Here is a 22,631-nt window from a genome sequence, read left to right as displayed (position 1 = left end):
GAAGGTTTCATGAATGCATCTTGTAGAGTTGTGACACTATCACATTGACGAAATCTGACAGACACAGACAAACAAGACAGGACCACGACTGTGGGCCAGGGGGCATAAAGTGTGAGGGCGGGGGTTGGAAGGCATGCCCCTACCCCCGCCCCCCTCGCTTTGACTGTGTCAATTCAATTCAAAGGGGCTTTATTGGCATGAAAGTTTAACAACAATGTTGCCAAAGCATCAAAACACAACTTGTCCAAACATTCGAACATAACATAACAAATAACAACACCAACACAACACCAAGATTGATTTATATAGATTATATATACAGTATATACAGTGTGTGTGTGTGTGTGTGTGTGTGTGTGTGTGTGTGTGTGTGTGTGTGTCGGTCATTCACTGTCCCTCAGGTTGTGGCATGTTGACACATATTGGGCAGCAACATATGCCCTATCTCCCTCTCCCAGGAGTATTTTTAATTTTGATACGTCGTTCATCTCTTTGAAATCTGAGATTACCGAATTGAATTTATTAAAATAAATGTTCCTGGTTTCATTAAATGCTTAACATTGTAGGAGAAAGTGTTTCTCTGTCTCAACCTCACCTGTCGAGCAGTGACCACATGTTCTGTTTTCTTTTGGTTGCCATGATTTTTTGTGTCTTCCTGTTTCGATTGTCAGTTTGTGGTCACTGAGCCTGGACTTGGTGAGGATCTGTCTCTGCTTTCTATCGCTGACAGTAGAGAGATATTCTGCTAATTCATAATCTCTTTTTAGGGCTACTAGTGTCTATCTTCCAACTCAGCCTTCATTTTGATCTCATCTTTCCAATTTAGTCCAACGAGTCCAGTCACATAAACCAAACCTACGTTTTCCAATGGTAACAGGCCACCAATCCTCTTTCTTAGAGTGATTGGTGCGATGTGTGATTCATTCATGAAGATGTTGGTTGCCAACTTTATCAAGTGAATACTTACTGACATTATTGCTTAACCCACTAAAGCCTTGAAAGTGCCGCTGGTGCTTATCATGATGCTGGTGGTACACACGCCAAGTATCACCCGTAACTGTTACCCAAGCCCTCCCCAGTGAACTCCCAAGGAAACGTGTTGATATTCTTCATCTTGCATGATTGTGGTGCTAATGCACCGACAACATCTGCCCCCAGACAGAGAGACTACAATACCAGCTGCACAAGAGTGGATGGGAATGACTGGAATTGGTCTTCAGGGTCGTAAATAGGGGAGGGCCAATGTGCCCATTCCTACTTCCTCCCTCCCTAATTCTGGCACCCTTGCTTGGAAAACACCCATCTCTGAACTAAGTCTTCATTTTTTATCGCAACTACACATCTGCAACGTTTAATGACTGTATGATGTTATCGCGCTGACAAATGTCAGACGTATAAAGACTTGGCAAAATACTCAAAACTGCTTCCGTGTTAGTTCCTGCAACAGTAGGTGTCTCTAGAGCCAACACACACACACACACACACACAGTCAACTTGGCTGCTTATCAGACACTTGATGAAAACGAAGACTACGATGCTCGATTAAACCTAGCTGGGTAATACACAGTGTGTTGGTACTTTAATGACTGTAATTCAGATGTTTTTAAACCTGTGGTCTATCTTTACATATCTGGAACTGGTCCGGTAGATCACCTCAGCGGACATCTGGAACTGGTCCGGTAGATCACCTCAGCGGACAGCTGTGAAATGGGCTGCAATGGCTGCAGCTTAATCCTTGGAGGCGACTTCACCATCCTGTATATGCTTGTTTTTCCACTGAAGAGCTCAAAATAATATTACAAGTGTCTGACAACTGAATGGCACGCATCCCTACAGAGATAACTCTTTGGTTAAAGAGTAAAAATAGCTTTTCCTTCAACCACAAACAGCTGTTATAACGTTCTCTTAAAGGCCACCAAACTCCATTGACAAAAACAGAAATTTAACCTCGAATAACACAGGAGATTTTGGTGCACTGCTGCCTCAGTTATTTGTTTGTTAATGTGGGACTTTGGTGTTTTATCCAAAACTAACATGTTGAAAATGATATATGATAGATAATATATAAATAAATATCATACAAAAATATAATAGTTAAAACTAGAGAATATCAGAACTACCCTTACATGTGATGATGTGTGCTGACGGGATGTTTCCACCGCTGCCGCTGCGTGACAGCATGAAATAACACTTGTGATTGCTTGGTGACGGTCAAGAGTTGCTTTATGCACTTTACTTTTACAAAGGTTGCATAAAACACGCACAGTGGACACAGGTACTGATTAAGTGACATGATAGCAACAGTATGAGACAGTAAACAAAATGAGATACGGCAGGTCCTTCTATCCCAACTTTACAGACAGTTTTCCTGTAGATATGTACAGCTATGGATTTTATGCTCCATAGGTTTAATAGAGGGCTTTTACATGCTCAGATGCAGGCTCAGTAATGGAAAGCACACAGTACAGGGGATGAAGGTGAATGGTAAACACTAGCCTCAATGAACACTGGAAATTGAAGGACTATATTTTTATAGTCATTAAAAATTCATCTTAAACAAAATCAATGACACCTTAATGCTTTAATCTGTATTTGTACAAGTGTCAGTCGCTGGACATACAGGAGGTCGTCCATCCTTATCGCCGAGCTTTTCATTATCCTTCAAAATGGATAGATGAGTAAAGCAGAGCCTGCAACGAGTACTTCCTGCGTCATGTTCCATTCGCTGTGTTGACACAGACACGTATTGTTACAGCATTGATCGAGTAAATGAAAAGATGGCGGGGGCCGTGGCAAAGTCCAGCTGATGTGATGATCTCCGATCAATCTGTCCTCCTTCCAGGTCTCGGATCTAATGCTTGTTCCAGTTCTTCGTACCATTAACATGTTTCGTCTCCGTGCGTCAGTTCCAGTTCCTGGGCAGGTTCTCGAGGATCCTGCGTCGGTGTGAAGGGTTCGTCACTCCTGCAGCGCGTAGATCCTCCTCAGTGATACCACTGTGGGGAGCAGAAATGGCACAACATTTTTATCTCGACACACCAAGACTGGATTCATTTCGGCATCGGTGCCTCAGTGATTATTGCAGCTCTCTTCTGAACACAGAGGCAAACATCAAGACTGGAATACGATATGACTCCATCAATTGATTTGGGTTACTCATCAATGTTTCCAGTTACTCATGTCACATGTGCTGTATTTTTTATTCTGCTCTGTGGATTCTGGTGTTTTAATTTTGTGAAAGCAGAGGTCAAAGACGAGGTCGTAGCGGACACTGGTTTTGGTGGTGCCAGCTTTAATGAAAAGCCACGTTCCCACCCAGGAGTCCAGTTTAGTTCAGTTTGTTAGATATAAGAACGGTTATATTTGCATTTTCATTATCAAAAGTTGTGGACGCTGCCAATAGACCTACTCCAGCCTTCCTGTTTTGTCATTATCCTTCTGTCGAGGTACCTAGCACACTTATCCAACACTAAAAGTGGAGTTAAACTAATAAAATGATGTCTCAGTGATGATGTCGATGCACAAAAGCCCTTAGTTGCAGTTGCTTTAAATGGCTTCTAGAGGTTGGCTCCAAGAAAACTCAAACTGTACTGATGTGACTGGGGCTGATATTGTTAAAAATATTAAATTACAAAACCAGCACCCTTAAAGGTACAGACACCAATAGAATACTTCATTTGATTAACTTCATTTTGTCATGTGAATGGAAGCATTCAGTTGCTTAAAATGCCACCACCAACTCCTTGCTGAGCTCCATTAAATACACTGCACTCAACTTCAAGGTCTCCAGATGTGTTGGAGTAATGGGCCAATCACGTGTTGCACTAAAGGACCATACAAAATGTCATTTTTTTTATATCTGGGTATTTTATATCTTCTAGCTTGGGTTAATTTTCTGGCTCTTGTAACTACAAAGACATTTTTTCTGTGATTATTTGTCTGTCTATGACAGACCTATTGAACTGGTACCCCGTGGGCTGAATATGGCCCTTTAATAACCTAATTTTGGCCCTATGATCATTTAATTAATTGGCTATTAGCCCATTCATTAGTTATGTCTGCTGCAGAGTAAAAATATACACATTTTTTTCATTTTTTTCATTAAAAGGGTTTAAACCAGGCTGTATGAGAATCGAACCGACAACCTACTTCTCGATTAAAAAGGTACGCTGTGTTTTTTCCCCGTACTTTTGTACATATAATGTTTCTTTCTGATGGTGAAAACTAAATAAAACAAAGCAGAAAAAAGTGTATTGTTTTTATCACATTTAACTTTACAGGTCAGACTTAGGGAACGTAAATATCTGGCTCCTCGGCACTTCTAAAATAGTAGTTAAATAGGTCTGCTCTATGAAATGCTGTGATGAGCCAACCTAAGTACAGCTTGTGGAACATGTTATCTACAGTCATTTTACCTGAAGTAATCCAGGTCATCCCAGCCATTAAGGCTGAGTCCCAGGGTGTATTTCTGAAGACCCAGAGCACTAAGAAGCTCCCGTACGGTCTCGGGTGCACCTTGGAGGACAGACACCTGCATTGAGATAAAGAAGACCTGTTTATTTTACAAAGAACTTGGAGTCACGTTGTTTAATAACTGTCTTTGAGAGCATTGTCCTACCTCTTTCTCCCAGCTGTAGCCTCTGTCTCCATGCATGGAAGGGCCGTTCCTATAACCTGGCCTGTGATTGGGTATGGATGGGCCTCTCTGCTCTGTAGGGAAGAAATCAACTTCGCTGAGGGACTTGGCGATTTGCAGAGCAGTGAGGGAGTTGTCTCCAGTAGGTCCAGGAGGCTGCTGATCCACGATCCAGGGGACGGACACCTGACATTGTGCTATGTGAGTGGGGATGTAGGGGAAGGCAGACGGGGCCTTGGTTTGCCGGACAGGATTGGTCCTTTCTGGGAGAAGCTGATCCCTTCTGGCCTTTTCCCTGATGATTGCCGAGTGATTCATGTACAAGTTTCTCAGGTTCTTCTCAGGCAGTATGGAGTCTTGAACAATATTTTTACCTCGGTATTTGTCTTTGGGTTGCGAAGGCTGTTCCTGGTACTGTGACGTGGCGTTACTTGATGGTTGAGGTATGGGAGGGGGGTTTTTGGCTGGGAAGAGCTGATAAGAGGAGTTGGTTTGGGGTGTAGGAAGGTCATTGGTTGGAGTGTACTGGGGCAAGACAGCTGGAATTTCAATCTCTGTAAAGTCTGACCTGCGACAGGGTCTTCTGTCGAAGCCCTGACGTCCTGAGATCTTTGGGAGCTGCAAGGCCTCATTTCCAGACCAGATCACTTGAGGGTCCCTTCGCTGGGGCAGAGCCTCCTCCACCCTGCGCGCCACTGACACGCCTTCAAAGATGAAGTAGGCGGGATTGGTGTAGCTGCTTGGAGTTAGTTTTGGAGGAGCTGCAGACGACCTGCAATGCACATACAAGTCGTGAACTTTCCCACATTGAATTAGTTCTCAGTTCTTTTATAAAACTTTTCACTTCCTAATTTGGTATCGGCACCGGCCCTAATAATCAAGTATCGGTTGGGCTCTACTGGAGAAGTCCTCACCTGTTTATTTGGACCCGTGTAGGTGCAGGAGACATGTGCCCCCTCCCGGGATCTTTCTCAAAATGGAACCACTCTGAAAAAAGCAGAGCAAAATAATTAAGCGTTTCGTAATAAGCGAGACTTCCTCAAAGTCTGTGCAGTCTGTGAAGGCCAAAGGTTGTGCCACTTTGCAACCACACAGCATAGTTGTGTTTATGTGTGTTGTTGAAGTGCCTGACCTTGTGACACAATACCCATCTGTCCTTTTTCAGTGTCTCAGGATGCATCTGGTCAGTCAATCAGCAGCCAAAAGAGGAAGCGGACGATAGATACCAGCAAGTGTAAAGCCAAGCCAGGGATCATTGAGGAACCAAATAGAGGAAGCAATGTGAGACTGGCAGGAGAGTCAAGGAACGGAGATGAAAGTTTAGCGGGAAGTGATAGTGCAAGCAAGACAGAGGGGAAGAAAGGACCACTTCCGGCTGACCCACCGTAGACTTTCTCTCGCGTTCCTCGCCTGTCTTTGGGCACATGGATCCTGACCCGTCCTCTGATGGAGCCCATCTCTTCACCTCGGTGACTCAGAAATGTCTCAAACTGCTCCGACGCACCATTGAGTGAACGCAGAGCCACACAGCACTCACCTATAAAAGAGATTAGTCCAACAGTGTTATTGGAGTGCTATCAGATCAGTGGACTACCTTTCAAAACCTGGTGCCTACATTACCCTCAATGCAACTTAGCCACTGAGTGACATTAATGGAGGCGATTTATTAGGTTACATAGAGCTGCTTCTGGAGCCACAAAAGGCTTTAAACTACGTTTTTCCACAATGAAACTGCTCACAAATAGCCGTGTCATTTCCAAAGATGGTGCTGCCCAGCTCTTGGATTTGGATGCAGACTTTTGGAGCTTGAGCTCAAGCTGAAATCTGCAAACCGTATCAAAAAATAAAATAAAACCATCTGGATAAGTACAGAGCACTTGTGGAAAAATGTAAAGAGATCATGTCATTTTGGGGGTAAACTGTCACTTTAAGGGCACACATTCGTAAAGTAGCCAACTGAGAGGGTTAAAGTTAAAGCAATTGGCATGTGGTGTGCCAACTACAGACAAAAGTCATTACGTCATAACAATGTTATGTGTTGAAGTAAACATGTATGTGACGCTGTGATCCGACCCTCTCACTGAAGCTACATAGTGCAGAAACAAGTGATGGGGGGTGGAGTGGCTGAGACAGAGACACCATTCACCCTGTTACAACACACTGTGCCATGAAAATGATTTTGAAGTTGTTATCTTAAGTTGAAAAAAGTCACCTAATGTTGCTTTAAGTGCGCACATTAGCAAAGTAACCAGCTGAGGAGGATGTCAGGAATGGAGTTAATTAGACAAACTTAATTTGCACTGTGACCCACCATATGACTCAAACCCATCACATGACTTGACAGACAGCAGCAGGTGCTGATCCTGAAGAAACTCCATGTCAGACATGATTGGAAGAAGCTGTGACAGAAAAAACAAATGACGAGTTAACAACTTGACTTCGGACACAAACAATAATTTCAGCCACTTCAGCCTCTAACCTTCGGCAGTTGTTTGAAAGACCAGCCCAGTTTGAGAAAGCCGGGGACGTCACAGCTCTGTGAGTCATTCTCACTCGAGCGCCGTGTCTCTGCCAAGAAAGACGTGAATGCATTTTAGCCGCTGTGCTGCGTAATACTTTGTATAAAATGTCTTTCTGAGGTGATGTCATACCTTCAAGGCATGACGAGTGGAATTCAATGAAGAACTTTGCCTTGCTTGCAGTCTTCACAATGGCCTCGATGCCTTCAAGCTCTATCCAGGCCTTCTCCATGCTTGAATTTAGATCTGTGCCAGTAAAAACACATAACAATACTGTTCACTCGATGACGGGATTCAGTCATATTCTGTCTGTTTGTGTCCACAACAATGACGGCACCTGTTTTGGAGCTGTACTGTGACGTCACTCCCACATCGAAGGTGGCAAAAACAGGCGAGTGATCGCTTGTGAAGATGTCATCTGTGCAACCTGGAGAGACAAATCCACCATTTCACTTTATTATTATAATTGCAATGATAAGACTAAACATCTCACATGTGCTGGGGCTAAAATGATCTCGCAGCACTGTGAGGCAGATGAGCTGTCAGCCGTATTTCGCAAGACGTGAAAAAAGAGTGATTTAGCAGACAAAAAGCAGCTTTGGTGCTGCCGAGTTAGTTATGTTTTGTGTCTGGGGTTAGTCAGAAACAGAAGCTCGGGCTGAGAGGAAATGACTCTGTTTCTTTATGGACCACAGACCAGGATGTAGGGGTTGACCGTTATTCGTTTTGAGGGCTGCTCTCATTTTAAAGCGGTACAGATGAAAAAAACTACTTCAGATATCTAATTTGAGAATGCTGCATCAAAATCCTGTGGCCTAAGCATCCCCCCCTTTTTTTTACGGTTTGTTTATGCTGTATCTAACTTCTACTTAAAGCTTACCATATGCAGTGCAAACGACGTGTGTCTCTGGGTAGGACTTCCACAGAATCCTGTCACACCACGATGGGACATTGACTCGCACCTGTCGAGACAGATTTAGGTACAAATCAAGAACACATTACATGTTTCTTTGTCCTCAAATGAACTTGCCACATATGCAAACTGTATGTAATGAAGGGGGCCTCATTCCTGTTATGCCGGGCGTTCCCTTTTTAGACTGTGGGTTAATTCTTTACCTCCTATTTTTAGCAGTCATGGCAGCAGCTGTCAAAGCCAATTACAGGCCCTTTAAATGGGATTTAGTTGCACATAAAAATATCTTAACTGTATATTTAGAATGACTCTGGGGTCTTTGTTGTTTCACATTGCTGGTCTAAAATACAATAAATCTACAGGCTGAAAATATGATTGGTTTTATTTATGATGTTGCTGTTTGTGTCTTTTTTATCCTTTTTTCTTCCTTTATATGTCAATTACCTTGGTTATATGTCCCAGGGAACTCGCTGCTGAGGAGGCAAACTCCTTTCCTCATCTTACTTCTTCTTTACTTACTTCTTTGTTATTATTATCTTGTTCATATCTTAAGTGCTGGGTTTTACTGGGTTTAATATGGTATGGTGCCTTACATATTTAAAAATAAAGTCATTGCATTGTAAAATGTCATTCAGAGTAATGATTAAAACACAAATGAGGTCAAAGAGGAAACTTCATGTGAGTTTACAGCTGCAATATTGATTCTCTAAGGCTGTACTTAACATCTCCAAGTCCTCTTTAGTATACACTGTCCTGAAAACATGCATGTCTGGACCAAATTCTGTGGCAATCCATCCTCTAGTTTTTGGAGATTTCAGTCTGGATCAAATTGTCGGACCAACCAACATGCTGGCACTGCGTCCCTGAGAACCTCTAGTACGGCTGTAAACCTCCGGACATTTTTTGGCAGCTACTCAGAGGGGCAGATATTGTTTTAATTGTGGCCATGCATCCTTTGTCCGGCACATGAAAGAATGTTTTACCGACACATCATCCTGTTTTTCTGAGGCGCTTTTGTGCAACATAAATGACTCACTCCTGAAGTCTTGTACTTTTGCCATAGGTAGCAGTCCCTGGAGCCCCGTTCATACCGATAGGTGGGTGGAAATGCAATCTTCTCTTCCTCTTAACCACGACAAACAGAGAAAGAGCACAGAGTGAGGTACGCAAAAATATAGAGTCAAATCATGATGAATTCTTCTGTATTCATTCATAATTATCATTTATTTTGTAAAAAAATATGGTAACCATGAGAGGCAAGTTCTCTTCTGTGTTTAAGAATAAAGAAAAGATGAAAAAAAGCCATATAACATTTTTTAAACTCCTGGAAATTCGTGGAAAACAGGTGGGCAGGTGAAAAAAAAAAAAGTTTGTTATTGTAATACTTGTTTCGGCCAAAAGAGGGTGAAGTGCACCTCACGTTAGTATGGATCCCACTGATTTTCTTGGCATGATCCCTCCAGGTCTAATTGATTGCCTTCGTTGGGTAAGCCAATCAGAGAGAGTAGGTCAGGTCAAGAAAAGCAGTGGGATCCATAATAATGCTGTGGTTTTGTCGTGGAAACGAGTATTGCAACAACAAACGCTTTTTCGCATATGAAAAAAAATAAATGATCCTGGAAAAACTTGTTTTTGTTGAAAAAAAAAGTTCCCTCCTATTGAAAAATAAAAAAAGAAGTTTGAAAGATTACCCTGGCAGAAGCTTTTTGTCAATGTGTTGTTAAGTCATAAAAACAGGAGAGAAAATCATACAACAGACTTAGAAAATGGATCATCAGGATTTTTTGTCTCACTGGGCTTCCGTACAAACTGGCATCGAAGTGCTTTTACAATGACCATCTGACATTTATAGCTTTTCAATATAGAACAAAGGCCAACAGCAAACTGAAACTCACTGAAATTGAGAAAGGCCTTCCTCTTGTGTCTCTCTCGGGTCAGCTGGTCTGCACACATGAGCTCCTCAAACTCCCTCTTAGACACATGTTTCAGGATGTCCTGGAGTCAGGAAGAAGCAGTAACGTCAACGTCCTGGACTTCTTAATTGACTATTATTTAATTAACATTAAATGTATGGTCTGACCTGCACGTCCAAGTCAAGTCTATAATTGAGGTCTCCACACCAGAAGAGGTGGGTGAAGCGTAGGCTGATGTCGAAGGCACCGAGCTGCTTTTCACCCAGAGAGAGCAGTCGGAGGATGTCCACAAAGTTCTGGTTCCTCCTGAACATGATGTGAATTACAAGAGACAATAAAGCTATTTTTTTCTGTTCTTCATTGTTGTTTTCGTTCATTGTTGTTACAATCACTGTTTCGAGTGGCTGTTTGTCTATGTCTTGTTTTATTGTCAGTACTCATGAGTCATTCATGAGAGTGTTGTGTTGTTTTTATTCAGACTGAACCAAGGACAAGGGCGGCTCGAAGTCCCATTTACATCGCATCAGTAGCATTTTATTTTGATGTAACAATGCCGTCCCTACTTCGTCCCTGTTAAATAAACCTTTAATTTAATTAATAATTAATTTTAATACTGTGTGGCAATGAAAAAGGAGCACGCATGCACTTATACACACACTATACCTCAGGACTTTCTCACTTCCAGAGGTCAGGTGGCAGTTAACAAACCCAAAAGATGTACCACTGAAGAGGAATGAGACACCAACAGCCCCCTTGTTACCTGAAACAACAGAGATGCTCAACCCTTACACCTCCAGATTATTAAAAACACATTTCACTTGTTGTCCATGCACTTATATTTCTGGCTGTCAGCCACGACTTGATGAGATCCTGCAGGGCAGCTTACCCAAAGTGTTCCCCAGGCCGGTCCTCACACTGGCTGTGTTCACATGGCTGATGCGACTCTCGTGCTCCGGCTTCACAAACACAGCCAGCCTCATGTTCCAGAGGGACTGTACTGCCACCTACAGGACGACACCTCACTTTACAGTAGATGACAAAAACAGTTTTCAACCAGGCAAAGAACACATAATCACAGATTTCCTGATTGATTTGACCCATTTCTATAAAGTAACAGAGGCACTTTTACAGCGAGATAAAGCGTCGTTGTCATTTCAGATCACATATTTATAAAAACAAATATATCAAAACGTTAGTCTATCATTAAGGTGATATTTTTAGATGCATTTCCACAAGCGTGTTGATTACAAACTATCAGAAACTCTCACAGACCTTTCTTATAATCTGTGATGATGCTGAAACATTTTCCTGCAACCAAAAAATGTGAGTTCCCTCACACTTTACATTTGTGTTTTGTTCAGCGTCGTACACGAGGCTGAACGCCCTTTGAAACGACGAAGAAAGAGTTTTTCATCTATTCACACACACACAGTGCTATAAAATGGATGAATCACGGTTTTACAATGATGTTAAAATACAAGTGTAGTGAGACCAAAATGCCAAGGTTGACCCTACGGTTACAAAGTACACTTGCAGCAATATGATTCGTGCTTTATGTAGTTTTTTATTTAAATATCTTTAATTGACACTCAGCTAGTCCGTCAAATACAAAACTTGTCTTGCAACCACAAACAACTGATCTTGTGACTCTATTTCTGATCTACCTTTTACATTTTTGCCAAGCGAGGGGCAATATAATGTACATAGTTTCTTATTTTGTGAAAAATAGAAGAACACTAATATTAGATTATGTAGTATAAGATTCTTCAAAGGTTGTCGTTTGTTTGAAAAATTGTGAATCTGTTAAGACAGGTGTGTGAATGCTGTGAGAGTATGAACAGTAATTATTTCCTGTAGTTTTTGTGTAATCCTGCCGAGGAACCAACCAAACAACCAACAAACTACCTAACAGACAATGGTGAACAATGAAAACGTATAATTATATATATATATATTTTAAGAGTTAAGTATCTGCATTAGTTGTTTTAACAATATGCATCTTGGTTTGGAGAAATGTTTCTAATCAAAGCAGATACTGAGTGGGAATGGCTTCACTCATATCTGATCTTGAAATAAAATGTACAATGTTATCCCACCAGAAAACAACTGCTTCACTCCACCGATTTAGCAATCTTGTCACTCTTTCTTCTTATGTACAGTTCATGTTATTTAGACAAAAATAATCAGCTGACTTATGAAAAAGCCTAAAAAGGAGAATTACCTGTTTGAAGTCAATGTGCGTGTAGCTGCGAAGGGTTGCTTTGATATGTTCTGTCCACTCTCTCTCCCCCTGAGGGTTTTCCTGAGTGCCCAGAGCGTAGATGTCATGAGGGAGCAAGGCGGTCGACTCATCAGGGGTGTGTCCCAAACCGCAGCAGGTCACCCACGTCTGCAGGCTGCGAGGAGGAGGGGAACCACCTGTGCACACAAAACAACACACTTAATAATAATACAAAAAAAATCTAATTCAGCACAAGAGACAAAGTTACGGTTACCCATATTCCAGGTGCCAACGAATACAGAGACCACGTCAGGTTCGCTCAGCTGAGAGTGCCTGGTTTTCATCAGCTGGAGGAGTTGGCAGAAGGCATCACGTTTCTGAAAGACACAGAGTCACTCGGTGAATAATGGGAAAGAAAACAGTGGATTCCAGTTTATAATAAAATACATCATCTTGCCTTCTTACCCGTGCACTCTCAAACGTCATCTCCCGCGGTGTGCTGTGGTGGCTGTCAACAACCAGGCATACCTTGGCGGGACTGCTCTGGAACTTGACAATCTGAAGGACTGATATACAGGAAACATGCCAGCAGACAGTTACAGTGTTGTAAAACACATATCCAAATGTCATGCATGAGTAAAAGTAAAGAAACTGTGTTAAAATATTAGTTTGGTAAAAGTGAAAGTCAGCCAAACAAACAGTAAATGAGTAAAAGTCTTAAAGTATTTGATATTAAGAATCAAAAGTAATTTTCTGGCAATAATTGTACTGAGTATTGAGTATCAAAATTATGAATGTATGAATATACTGTATATCCTGCTGGCTGATTATTGGATCCCATATTCAGCATTTTTATGATAAATGGAGTCAGTGTTTTTTTAAAATTTGATTGCTGGTAAAATAAATGAATCAAAATGTGTTGCTTTGGTTCTGATGCAGCTGCAATCTGCAAAGTAACTAGTAACTAAAGTAGTGGAGTGAAAAGTACAATATTTGCCTCCAAAATGTAGAAAGAGTGCGAGTATAAAGTAACAGAGAATGAAAATACTCAAGTAAGTACAAGTACCTCAAAACTGTACTTCAGGAAATGTTACATTGCATCACTGGACAGTTATAAAATCTCTTTGCGAGCAAGAGCGATGTTACAATGTTACAATTGTAAATGTAAGTATATATTGTCTTACTTCTGTCATGTGAGACCCTCTCTATACCAAACGAACCAGCCTTCCTGTCGAAGAGCAGCACTCCCGTGTCCACATCCACAGAAACAGTCTGCCTGCCGTACCTCACCATCTTCACCTGGAGACACAAAGCAAAACAACTCTTTACATAGAAACAGATCAGATGTATGATTTGTCTTATTTTGTATCATATCTTTAAACAAATAACCGAACAACGGACCTTTTACAGATGTTATTTAGTGCATTTTACCTGGAAGGAGTGGACCGGCAGCTGTCTGTCGTGGTTCTTTACAGGTGTTACGCTGGAGGGTGTCGGTTCAGGAGGGGGCGGGTTAGGCTGCACTGCCAGATTGTGGTTGGTCACCGCATCTTGTAACGCTTTTAATACCTTTATGAGCAGATAATTATTGCAGTGTTACAATATAACAGTGTCGTCCTTCACAATAAAGACTGGTGTGTTTGAGTACTGACTGCGAGAACTGTGAGATTTATTTTTGTCCTGTTAGTAATGTAGAAGCATAACAACAGAATAAGTGACAACAAGTGCTGTCAAGTTGTTTGTTCAAGAATGATAACTCTCTCCTGAGCTTTAATCTTTAACACAACACTGACTCTATGACCTGTAAGTAATCATGAAGCTAGAAATCACTGCTTTATCATTATTATTAAGTCACGAATAGATAACTGTGTGCGTACGCAAACCTTTTTCTCCAATGAAGAAAGGAGGCTGACCAAAGCTGAAATCTTACACAACAGGCTGTCAATCTCCATCTCTGGGCCCTTGATTGAAACATACCAGACAAAAGGTGCAACGAGTTAATTCACATGCAGCTCTGTCCTCCTCAGTACTGCGTTACCACATCATACTGCATGTTTTTTTATTGTACCTGAGCCTTGGTGTTTGTTAAAGAGCAGCTGGGATGGTCGAAGACCTTGGCCAGGGTTTCCAGACTTGAGAGGGTCAGATCGATCTCACTGTAGATCACATCAATACACAACTTTTCATTAATGAGCATTAATCAGTTTACACAATATGCTCTGATAATGCAGTATAAAGTTGCTCCTAGTTTTCGGTTCATCGCTAACAATAAAAACACACTGACCTGTTCAGGCCTTGGCAGGCAGTACCCAGAGTACGCTTGAGGTGACAAAGAGTTGTTGCCCCTTTATGCACGTTCTCAATGTCGAGAGGGAGCTCACTGAAGAGGTAGTCATTGAGTAGACCGATCACCTCACCCGCAGTGCTGCAAACGGGATAAAAATATATTTATATGTCATAAACTGTGCATTTTTCTCCTCTCTGGAGGTAACTAAGGTTTGTTGACAGCTGAGAAATAAAGCAGAACAAGAGCAGCAGTTCTGCTAACAGCAGATGGCAACACCGTTTATTAATAGGCCAAAAGTAAAGAAGTTCAAAGAGCAAACAGTGTTTCACATGCGGCTTTCTCTATGCTCGATTGCAAACAGGTGCATATTTAAATAGGATAGTGATCAGCGGCAGAGATTAGCAGAGAGCATTACAGATGGCTATCACTACAAATCAATAAGAGGTTCGCGCCTATAAATCTATCGAATACTGTCACACAGGAAAGAAAGAAAGAAAAAGAAAAGCTACACATGCACAGCACAGATGTTAGGAACATCCTTGAAAGAGAGTATTTAGCATTTAAAACAGATAATCGAACCTGGATGTGTTCAGCTCCTGCAACTTATCCAGGAATACAGCATGAGGGGCTGGTTTTGCTGGTGCTCCTGTGAAAGGCACCGTGTTGACAGAGGCTGGAACTGGAGGCGGCTTCTCATCATCTGTGCACATATTCAACAAACATATCATTAATAATAAGTCATGAATATTGCAGCGACAAAGGGCTGACTGACCGAGGGAAATACTGTACTTTTTACTCCACTACATTTATTTGATACCTCCCCTGTCCGGTGAAATTGAATTAAGTGTTTTCTGACTGGGTTAAACAAATTCCCCTGCTTCCTAAAAACCCTCTTGGATTAGCTGAAAATGCTTCATCACAAAGCTGAAAACAGGGCTGTTTTTTCTGAGCTCATGAAAAACTGACTTTCTAGAGATGCGTAGTTCTCACAAACAAATGATGATCTTACAGACTTATGATGCAGTGCTGCAGATAAAACTACCCAACAGTATATAAAGAAGTTAAAATGAGCTTAACCTTAAACATCTACAGCAGTTAAACACAACACGCACGTTAAAGCAGCTGTGATATTAATCCAAAAACATCCAATATGATAATTAAATAAGCATTTTACCTCAGAATGAGCACTTTTTCTTTTATACTTTAAGTACATTTTACTGATAATACTCACATACTTTTACATAAGCAAGTAAGTTAGTTGAATTTAAGACTTTTACTTGTAATGGAGTATTTTCACAGTGTGGTATTTGTACTTTTATTTCAGCAATAAATCTCAATACTTCCTTCCATCACTGCACAAATGCACAATGTAGTGTGTCGTATATGTAGATGCATCTAACAGCTAGAGGGCCCACCTGAGCTCTCATCCCCAGTGTCCGTATCACGGGGAACAGCGAAGAGCAGAGGAGTGACCAGGCCCTTGTGGGGATGCTGGTACCCCAACACCAGGTCCTCGAGTGTCCGGAAGCAGTTCACCTGCACGCCCTGTGTCGTCTGGCGAGACACAAACACACGATAGCGGTCATTCAGTATATATGCTGTTTAAATAGTCCGATAGTCTGTTATTGCTGCACACATAAACTGGAGAGATGAAAGAAACTGTAATTAAATGTAGATAATAAGACGTGTAACACGCTAATGTTGCATTCAGGAACACATTTTGTTTAAGAAAACATAAGCTCAAATCAATTAAGCTCTTTTTTTCCATTTTGACATCCTTGCTTTGAGTAATACAAAGTGAATACAAAGCAGAGAGGTTGTGGCCTACAGAGCCAAGGCCTCACCAAGTTCCATTTAAATGCAACTTCACTGCCTTGTTCATTCTTAACCTGCTTTACAAAACCGAGATGATAAAGCTCTTTCACAAAAGATCTTTGAGAAAGCCCTGGAAAGACCTCCTGTGCTACAATTCAATGTCTAAATCTTTTATTGCATGCATTAAATTGAACATAAAGTGAAATAACGACCCAGTCCTGACTTGTGTACTTTATGTGGTTGTTTGTGGATGTTTCAGCGCAGCGCTCCCATCCCCCCCACCTCTCACCCCTCACCCCTCACCGCCTCCTTTCGACATGTTACTCGGCAGAACAAAACAGAAGCGCTTATTTGCATGAAGAAAAAAAGACGCACACAGATGATTTGCTGTGATAAAATGCGTCCCTAGGGGGGATTTAGAAAGGAAAGTGACATCATAGACAGCTACTTCCTGGCAGCAGTTGACTGTAGTTTAACATTCCCAGTTAGTCTAAGAAGCCCACCCACCCAAGAAAAGGAAAAAAAGGATGTTTTTACATGCATACGTTAACACATTTAAGCCACAAGAAAAGGAACGTCTACTCTTAAACTTTCCACAGAAACCTGCACAGCTACACTTCAGTGGCACTCAAAGCAGTGCAGGCAAAAATGAAGCTTAAAAAAACACACATGCTGTGCACAGGTGTTGTACATACACACACAATGCTACCAGTCCCATGCACAAAATAACCACGACACACATTAGACCACAATACCGACCAGGCTCTTTTCCTGTACCCTCCTTTTTAGGCTTTTGCTTTTATTTTGCGGTGAAAGAGCCCGTTTTTGGCTCGAGCTACGCGTCCATTTTGCCAGGAAGTCTTCAAATAGTATTTTTTTGTACCACAAGGATCTCTTGAAAAGCAATTAAAAAGAAATGATGAGGAATAAGAGACAGTGAGGGACAAAGTAGGGCCCGAAATATCTCCACGGCCATCTTGGAAAAACAAAAAGGCAAGCATGCGACTTGTGAGTTAGTGGAGCAAAAGAAAAAAAAAAAGAAATCCAGTGAGGGAAAATACGTACTGGAGGTTTATACTGATGGCAGTGGAAAAACAACTGAAATAGAAGCAGAGCTTGAAAGCAGAGGATTTTTTTCCCAAGTCAAAGGCTTGAAAAGGACTGCCAGACAATCATTATTAAACTGGTTATTGGACTTTAATATGCAGACATAGTTGAGAAAGCCACAGTTGATTTGCGGTCTAGGCCCTGAAAATGTTTACTCCTCTCACTCTTTCGCTTTGCCTCACCCACAGTGTGTGGGTGTGTTGCAAACTTTGTGCTTGTGTGTATTTTTATCGCCTAATAATTAGATCATTTGCTGACTAAATGGCCCCCTGCTCCGGGTATCAAAAACAGACACATACCATCACTGGCTTTAACTCTGCCACATCCAACAGGCTCATTATGTGTAATACAAACACCCTCACACACACACATAACAAATACGCACACCCATTGGTCAATGACCTAGTGTGTGGGTTGAGTAGGAATCTCTGAGACATAAAAACAATTTCTCCTCTGTGCTGCTGAGCCTATGCTGCAAGCATGCGGCCACATGGCAGAGATGCCATTCAGACAACAAGGCTGCTGCAGTCGTCGCAGAGCCCGTGCAGAGAGGAAGCACAAACATGTTCCTGTTCTCCTTAGAACAGGCAATAACAAACCATTGTTTGATCCCTCTGTTTTTCTCTCTGCGTGAACAGTTTGTGCCAAGGTTTCAGGCATCTATTGTGTTTCTCCTTCTTCCCCTCCCCGGTCAGCTCAGTGTCACGTGGCGACGGGCGCTCACCTGAACTGCTAGAAGGCCGTCTGCATCGGGAAGGATACGGTAGGTGTGAACATGACGCTGGAACCTGCGGAAACCAGAATGAACAACGTCGTAAACAGCGTTGCAAATTAAGACGACACGCTTCTGAGCAAACATTCAAAGGGAAAATGTACTGAAATGTATTGCTGAAATAAGGACCAGATGTTTAGCTGTCGTTAAAGACACTGTAACTTTCTTAACAAGGCGCCAGTTGTTTTTACAAATCTCTAATGACGTGGCTCTTTTTTTAGTTAGACACTTAGATCATCATCTCCATCGGTTTTCCCGGCGGTACGTAAAGCTGAATGGCAGTTTGTGTCGGTCGGCTACTGTACGTCAAATGAACAAAGGGGAACGGTGACAGCACAGTGACCACATACAACTGTGTGGAGCAATTTAATAAAACTAAAAAAGGGGATGACATATTGAGAAAAGAACGAGGGGAAAGAGGGAGCACTATGAACGGCCGGGCTCAGCTTTCAGGAATGTATCTGGCTCGGGCTGATGAGCAGTCAGCGTAGTGCGGTCGCCGGAGCTCCCGCCCTCTTTCAGGGGCCCCAGGGAAGAAAGAGGGGTAAGAGGGGAAACAGGGAGTCCTGGGCCAGGGTTTGACTGGCAGAGGTGGACTGTGTTCGGACAGGACAGTCTGATGAGGGTCTATGTGCGAGGCTGGCGCAGCCCGTGTGCAGCCAGTCTTCAGCTGGCAGATGATGGTGAAAGTGATGGATGTGAAGGGAGGGAGTGAAGCTGCTGAATCAATTCACAGATGGGGACATTCTGCAGAAATGTTGAGTTTATGAATAGTTTCCAATCTTATAGGCCAAAATCTAAAAGTTTCACAAGATTAGGTATCTGGATCTACATAAAGCAGAGCCATTTTCGGCTTCTCCTCACAAAGGGCAGCATTCACTGCTTCAAGACATCCTGAGTGAATCATTCATGAAATATTTTCAAGGAGGTGGAACACATAAGATTAGACATTTCAAATAAAATCGAACAGCCTCTATAAAAACGATTCCTGGGGAGTCGTACTCCCTTGCATTTTTCTTTTCTTCCGAGTTTGGATCGACACAGATTCACTGACAAGAGCTGTATACATTCACAGCACCAGCTCGCAGGTGCCATGTACAGAACGTACCATATAAGACAGTAGTTCCCAACCTTTTCCACATCAAGGACCCCTAAACTGACTCAAATTAGACCAAGGAACCCCCTTTTTTTCCCCAGGATCCACCACCTGACACGAGAATTTTGCTTTTCGATTTTTTTATTACAGAAAGTGTCTGAAACCTACGATCGAAATAGTCACATTCTGTCTGTCTAACCTCATATGTTACATACGGATTGAATAATAGTGAAAATAGATGATTTCCCTTTTTGTTAGGGACGTCCTGGAACCCCCTCGAGGGTCCCTGAGGGTCCCCGGACCCCACTTTGAGAACCATTTAAGTTTGAAGTGCCTCAGATTGGCAATTATGTGTGACTGTGATAAGATAAACTGTCTGTCCACTGGGTGAACGTGTGTGTGTGTGTGTGTACTCACAGCAGGCACAGTGCATAGGCTCCTGGCACAGACTCGCTATCTCTCACTAGGTAGCTGCCATCCCTCCCCGCCCGTGCCAACAAGTCCTCTGCGTGCACACGGCTGATGTCACGATGATACCATGCTGCCGTCGCCATGGCAATCACTGCTTCGAGATATGTTAAAAATAATCCACATGAGGTGATGAACTTAAAGCAAGTTTGTTGTGTCAGACTTGCTCAGACGGCGCTCCGCTGGCGGCCGGAGAGTGTCGAGCGCTCCACTGCAGCGTTTAGAGCTTTCCCATGATCCTTTTCTTCATGATTAAAGTGTCAAACAGACAACCGCACACCTTGTCTGTATCAGCTAGCACTTCCTGGGTCCTTGTTGGTTCCTTCTGGGTCACACATCCTGTTGCATACAAGAGAGAAACATCCAGCTGATCGTGAGATGGGTCCACTCCAACAACAACACGAGCTCCAGTCCACTTTTCTGATAGTAGACAGAGCCCGTGTCAGTCTTTGGTTGCAAGTCGCTGCACCCAGGTGGGTGTGTTGCTCCAACAAACACAGACCATCACAGCGGTGCGAGGGAGGGAAGGGGGTGAAGGAAAAAACAGCGAGAGGTGCTGCTCAGTCTGAATGAAGCAGCCACCCCTGAGGCAATGATGGTGCCTCTAGCTTAACCACAAACACAAGCCCTCCTCTTGTCCCAAAACAAAAACCCCACATGCAAACAACAGGAAAAGAAGAACCAAGAATGGCAAAACAAACAAATCAAGCCACACACACACGGCGCCCACACACGCACGCACACAGCAGAGACAGAAACATACCAGATGGAACTCAGTCAGCACTAAAACCAGACAGGCATGCAACAGAAACCAGACTAATTCAAATGATTTCCCAGCTCTGTTGCCATATAAGGGAATAGGAACACCCTCCAAAAACTTCAGCTGATGACTGCAGTTGTCTTTGCTTCTTCCAGGCCCAGATTCCATCTAGAGTGTGTCTGCTCGGATGCGGGCTACTCCGGGGGTCTCGCTCTTCATGCTGGATGCCTCTCTGCTGGCGTGTGCGTCTCGTCAGTAGCCGTCCCGTCCGTCACCGGCCGTGGCCTCCAGCGGTTTCTTCAGAGCGCTGTCAGAGCAGAGGGAGGGAGCCGAGAGGCGAGAGGACAACCCTCGTCAGAGCCCAGGGCAGACAGAGGAAGTGACTCGACATTCCAGATGGCGGACATAGCCAGGAGAATTCTTGCAAGGGGCTCAACTTCACCACCAGTGTGTAAAACAGCAGACTGTTTCCTTTTTCTCCCTCCCTCCCTCTCTGTCCCCTCCCCTGGCTTCTTCCTCCCTCAGCCTCTTTCCTCAAATTCCCAAACAGAAAACACAGATTTCCACACACAGGTGGGCTGATCCTCAGTTTCTTCCTTGTTTTTTTATCATCTTAATCTTCACACTTTTTCATCTTCTGGCTGATTTACTCTTTCCTGTCCATACCCTTTGTTTTTTTTTTCTTTTTTCCTCCACTTAACTTCCCTTCCTCTCTTTGCTCACTCCTTTCCTTTCAGCAAAAAAAAAAAAAGGCAGCCTCCATATGGTTATGATCATGCTTCACTCTCTTATTTTTGCTCTCCTAGAACATCGCCCATTATCCAGCCCTCCTACTTCCCTCCTTCTCCATTAGCTGGAGCGTACAACTCTGTGGGAAGCTGTTCGGTCCCATATTTGCTGCTCTGCCTCTCACTACTCAGCAGAAATGCGCCGACCACCGACCGCAGCCCCCATAAAGCAAACAAACGCAAGTCCGACCCGATCTGATGACATACAAACCCTCAATCTGTAATCACTTCTTCCTCATATTGATTTGAGCTCTCTACATCACATAACTGAAGGATATACAGCGGGATGCCATTGTTCAGCTAAATACTTACATCGACATGCTCACAATGACAGTGAAAACGTGTTTACCCCGCTTAGTTTACTGTGTTATCTTTGCTAACTGGCTCTAAACACAATGTACAGCTGAGGCTGATGGTGATATTATTAGTTTTGCTGAACCATACTATTGGACAAATGAATATTTTGACCTGATGGTGGCACTAAATGAACATTTTAAGGGATCATCAAAGTGACTACGATTCATTCTGACGGGAACATGAACGTGTGCACCAAATTTAATGATAAGTCATCCAATAGTTGATGAGACATTTCCCCTCAAAACCTCAAATGTCAACCATATGGTGGTGCTAGAGGGAAAAGTCAGGAGATTACCAAAAGCAGTCGGATTAATCCTCTGGGAAGCATGAACTTGGGCTGTCCTAAATACTTATACCAGCACACAGAAGAGTATTCGCAGGCAGAAAACCATCCTCGCAGCATTACTTCTCTGTTTGCACAAACACAGTCCCATGAGAACTGTAACTGTAACTGTGACTGTGACTTAGCAAAGTATCCAAGTAAATGATGACTTCAAGTTTAAGGAAAATGTTATTGTTTGTGTCGCCACTGGCTGTCAGAGTTTAAAAAGCATTCACAGGTAATTCTCACTGAAGCTTCGAGGGATTGATCCTCTGGGGACACTGGAGGTCTCTCCGATAGCTGTCAAGACATTTTACCAAAGAGCAAAACTGTCAACCTGGTGGCGCTAGAAGTAAAGTCAAGGTCATCAATGTTTGGATTCCTTCTCGGGACCGCGAACATCTGCATCCAGTTTACTGTCAATATGTTGAGATACTCGAGTATGGACCAAAGTGGGAGACTGACCAACCACAAGACATCCAAAGAGCCAGCTGTCTCTTCTCTCTCTCCTGCATCCAGTTCTACCAAATGCTGCTCTGCTTATGCAAACGTTCGATTGGAAAGGACACTGAGACAGACACCGACACTGCGAGCTCCGCCTGCTCGCTTTCATTGTCAGCGCTGTCTGTCGGATCGGATGTTGAATTTAATTAGCAT

The 22,631-nt window shown here is 42.8% G+C and overlaps 1 protein-coding gene across 1 annotated transcript; it reads right to left on the bottom strand.

Moving 5' to 3' along the window:
- Positions 1 to 2,205: 2,205 nt before the first annotated feature.
- inppl1b (inositol polyphosphate phosphatase-like 1b) lies at positions 2,206 to 22,164 on the bottom strand. Its single transcript, XM_084352456.1, has 27 exons — positions 19,697 to 22,164; positions 18,136 to 18,199; positions 15,905 to 16,043; positions 15,069 to 15,189; positions 14,487 to 14,627; positions 14,271 to 14,358; positions 14,086 to 14,163; positions 13,634 to 13,771; positions 13,387 to 13,501; positions 12,668 to 12,768; positions 12,477 to 12,579; positions 12,203 to 12,399; positions 10,868 to 10,985; positions 10,645 to 10,741; positions 10,149 to 10,287; positions 9,964 to 10,063; positions 9,105 to 9,193; positions 8,036 to 8,117; positions 7,493 to 7,582; positions 7,288 to 7,401; positions 7,116 to 7,204; positions 6,948 to 7,035; positions 6,021 to 6,173; positions 5,551 to 5,623; positions 4,619 to 5,408; positions 4,416 to 4,531; positions 2,206 to 2,996 (listed from the first exon to the last, which is right to left on the bottom strand). Exons 1-27 carry the CDS (start codon positions 19,831 to 19,833, stop codon positions 2,903 to 2,905), a joined length of 3,654 nt encoding a protein of 1,217 aa, XP_084208582.1. The 5' UTR covers positions 19,834 to 22,164; the 3' UTR covers positions 2,206 to 2,902.
- Between the last annotated feature and the right edge of the window lie 467 nt (positions 22,165 to 22,631).

This window comes from Pagrus pagrus (assembly GCF_965226575.1).
Source record: "Pagrus pagrus genome assembly, chromosome: 5".
NCBI classification, from domain to species: Eukaryota; Metazoa; Chordata; class Actinopteri; order Spariformes; family Sparidae; genus Pagrus; species Pagrus pagrus.
The sequence above is the reverse complement of the archived record's forward strand: the minus strand, read 5'-3'. Positions and strand labels throughout refer to the sequence as shown.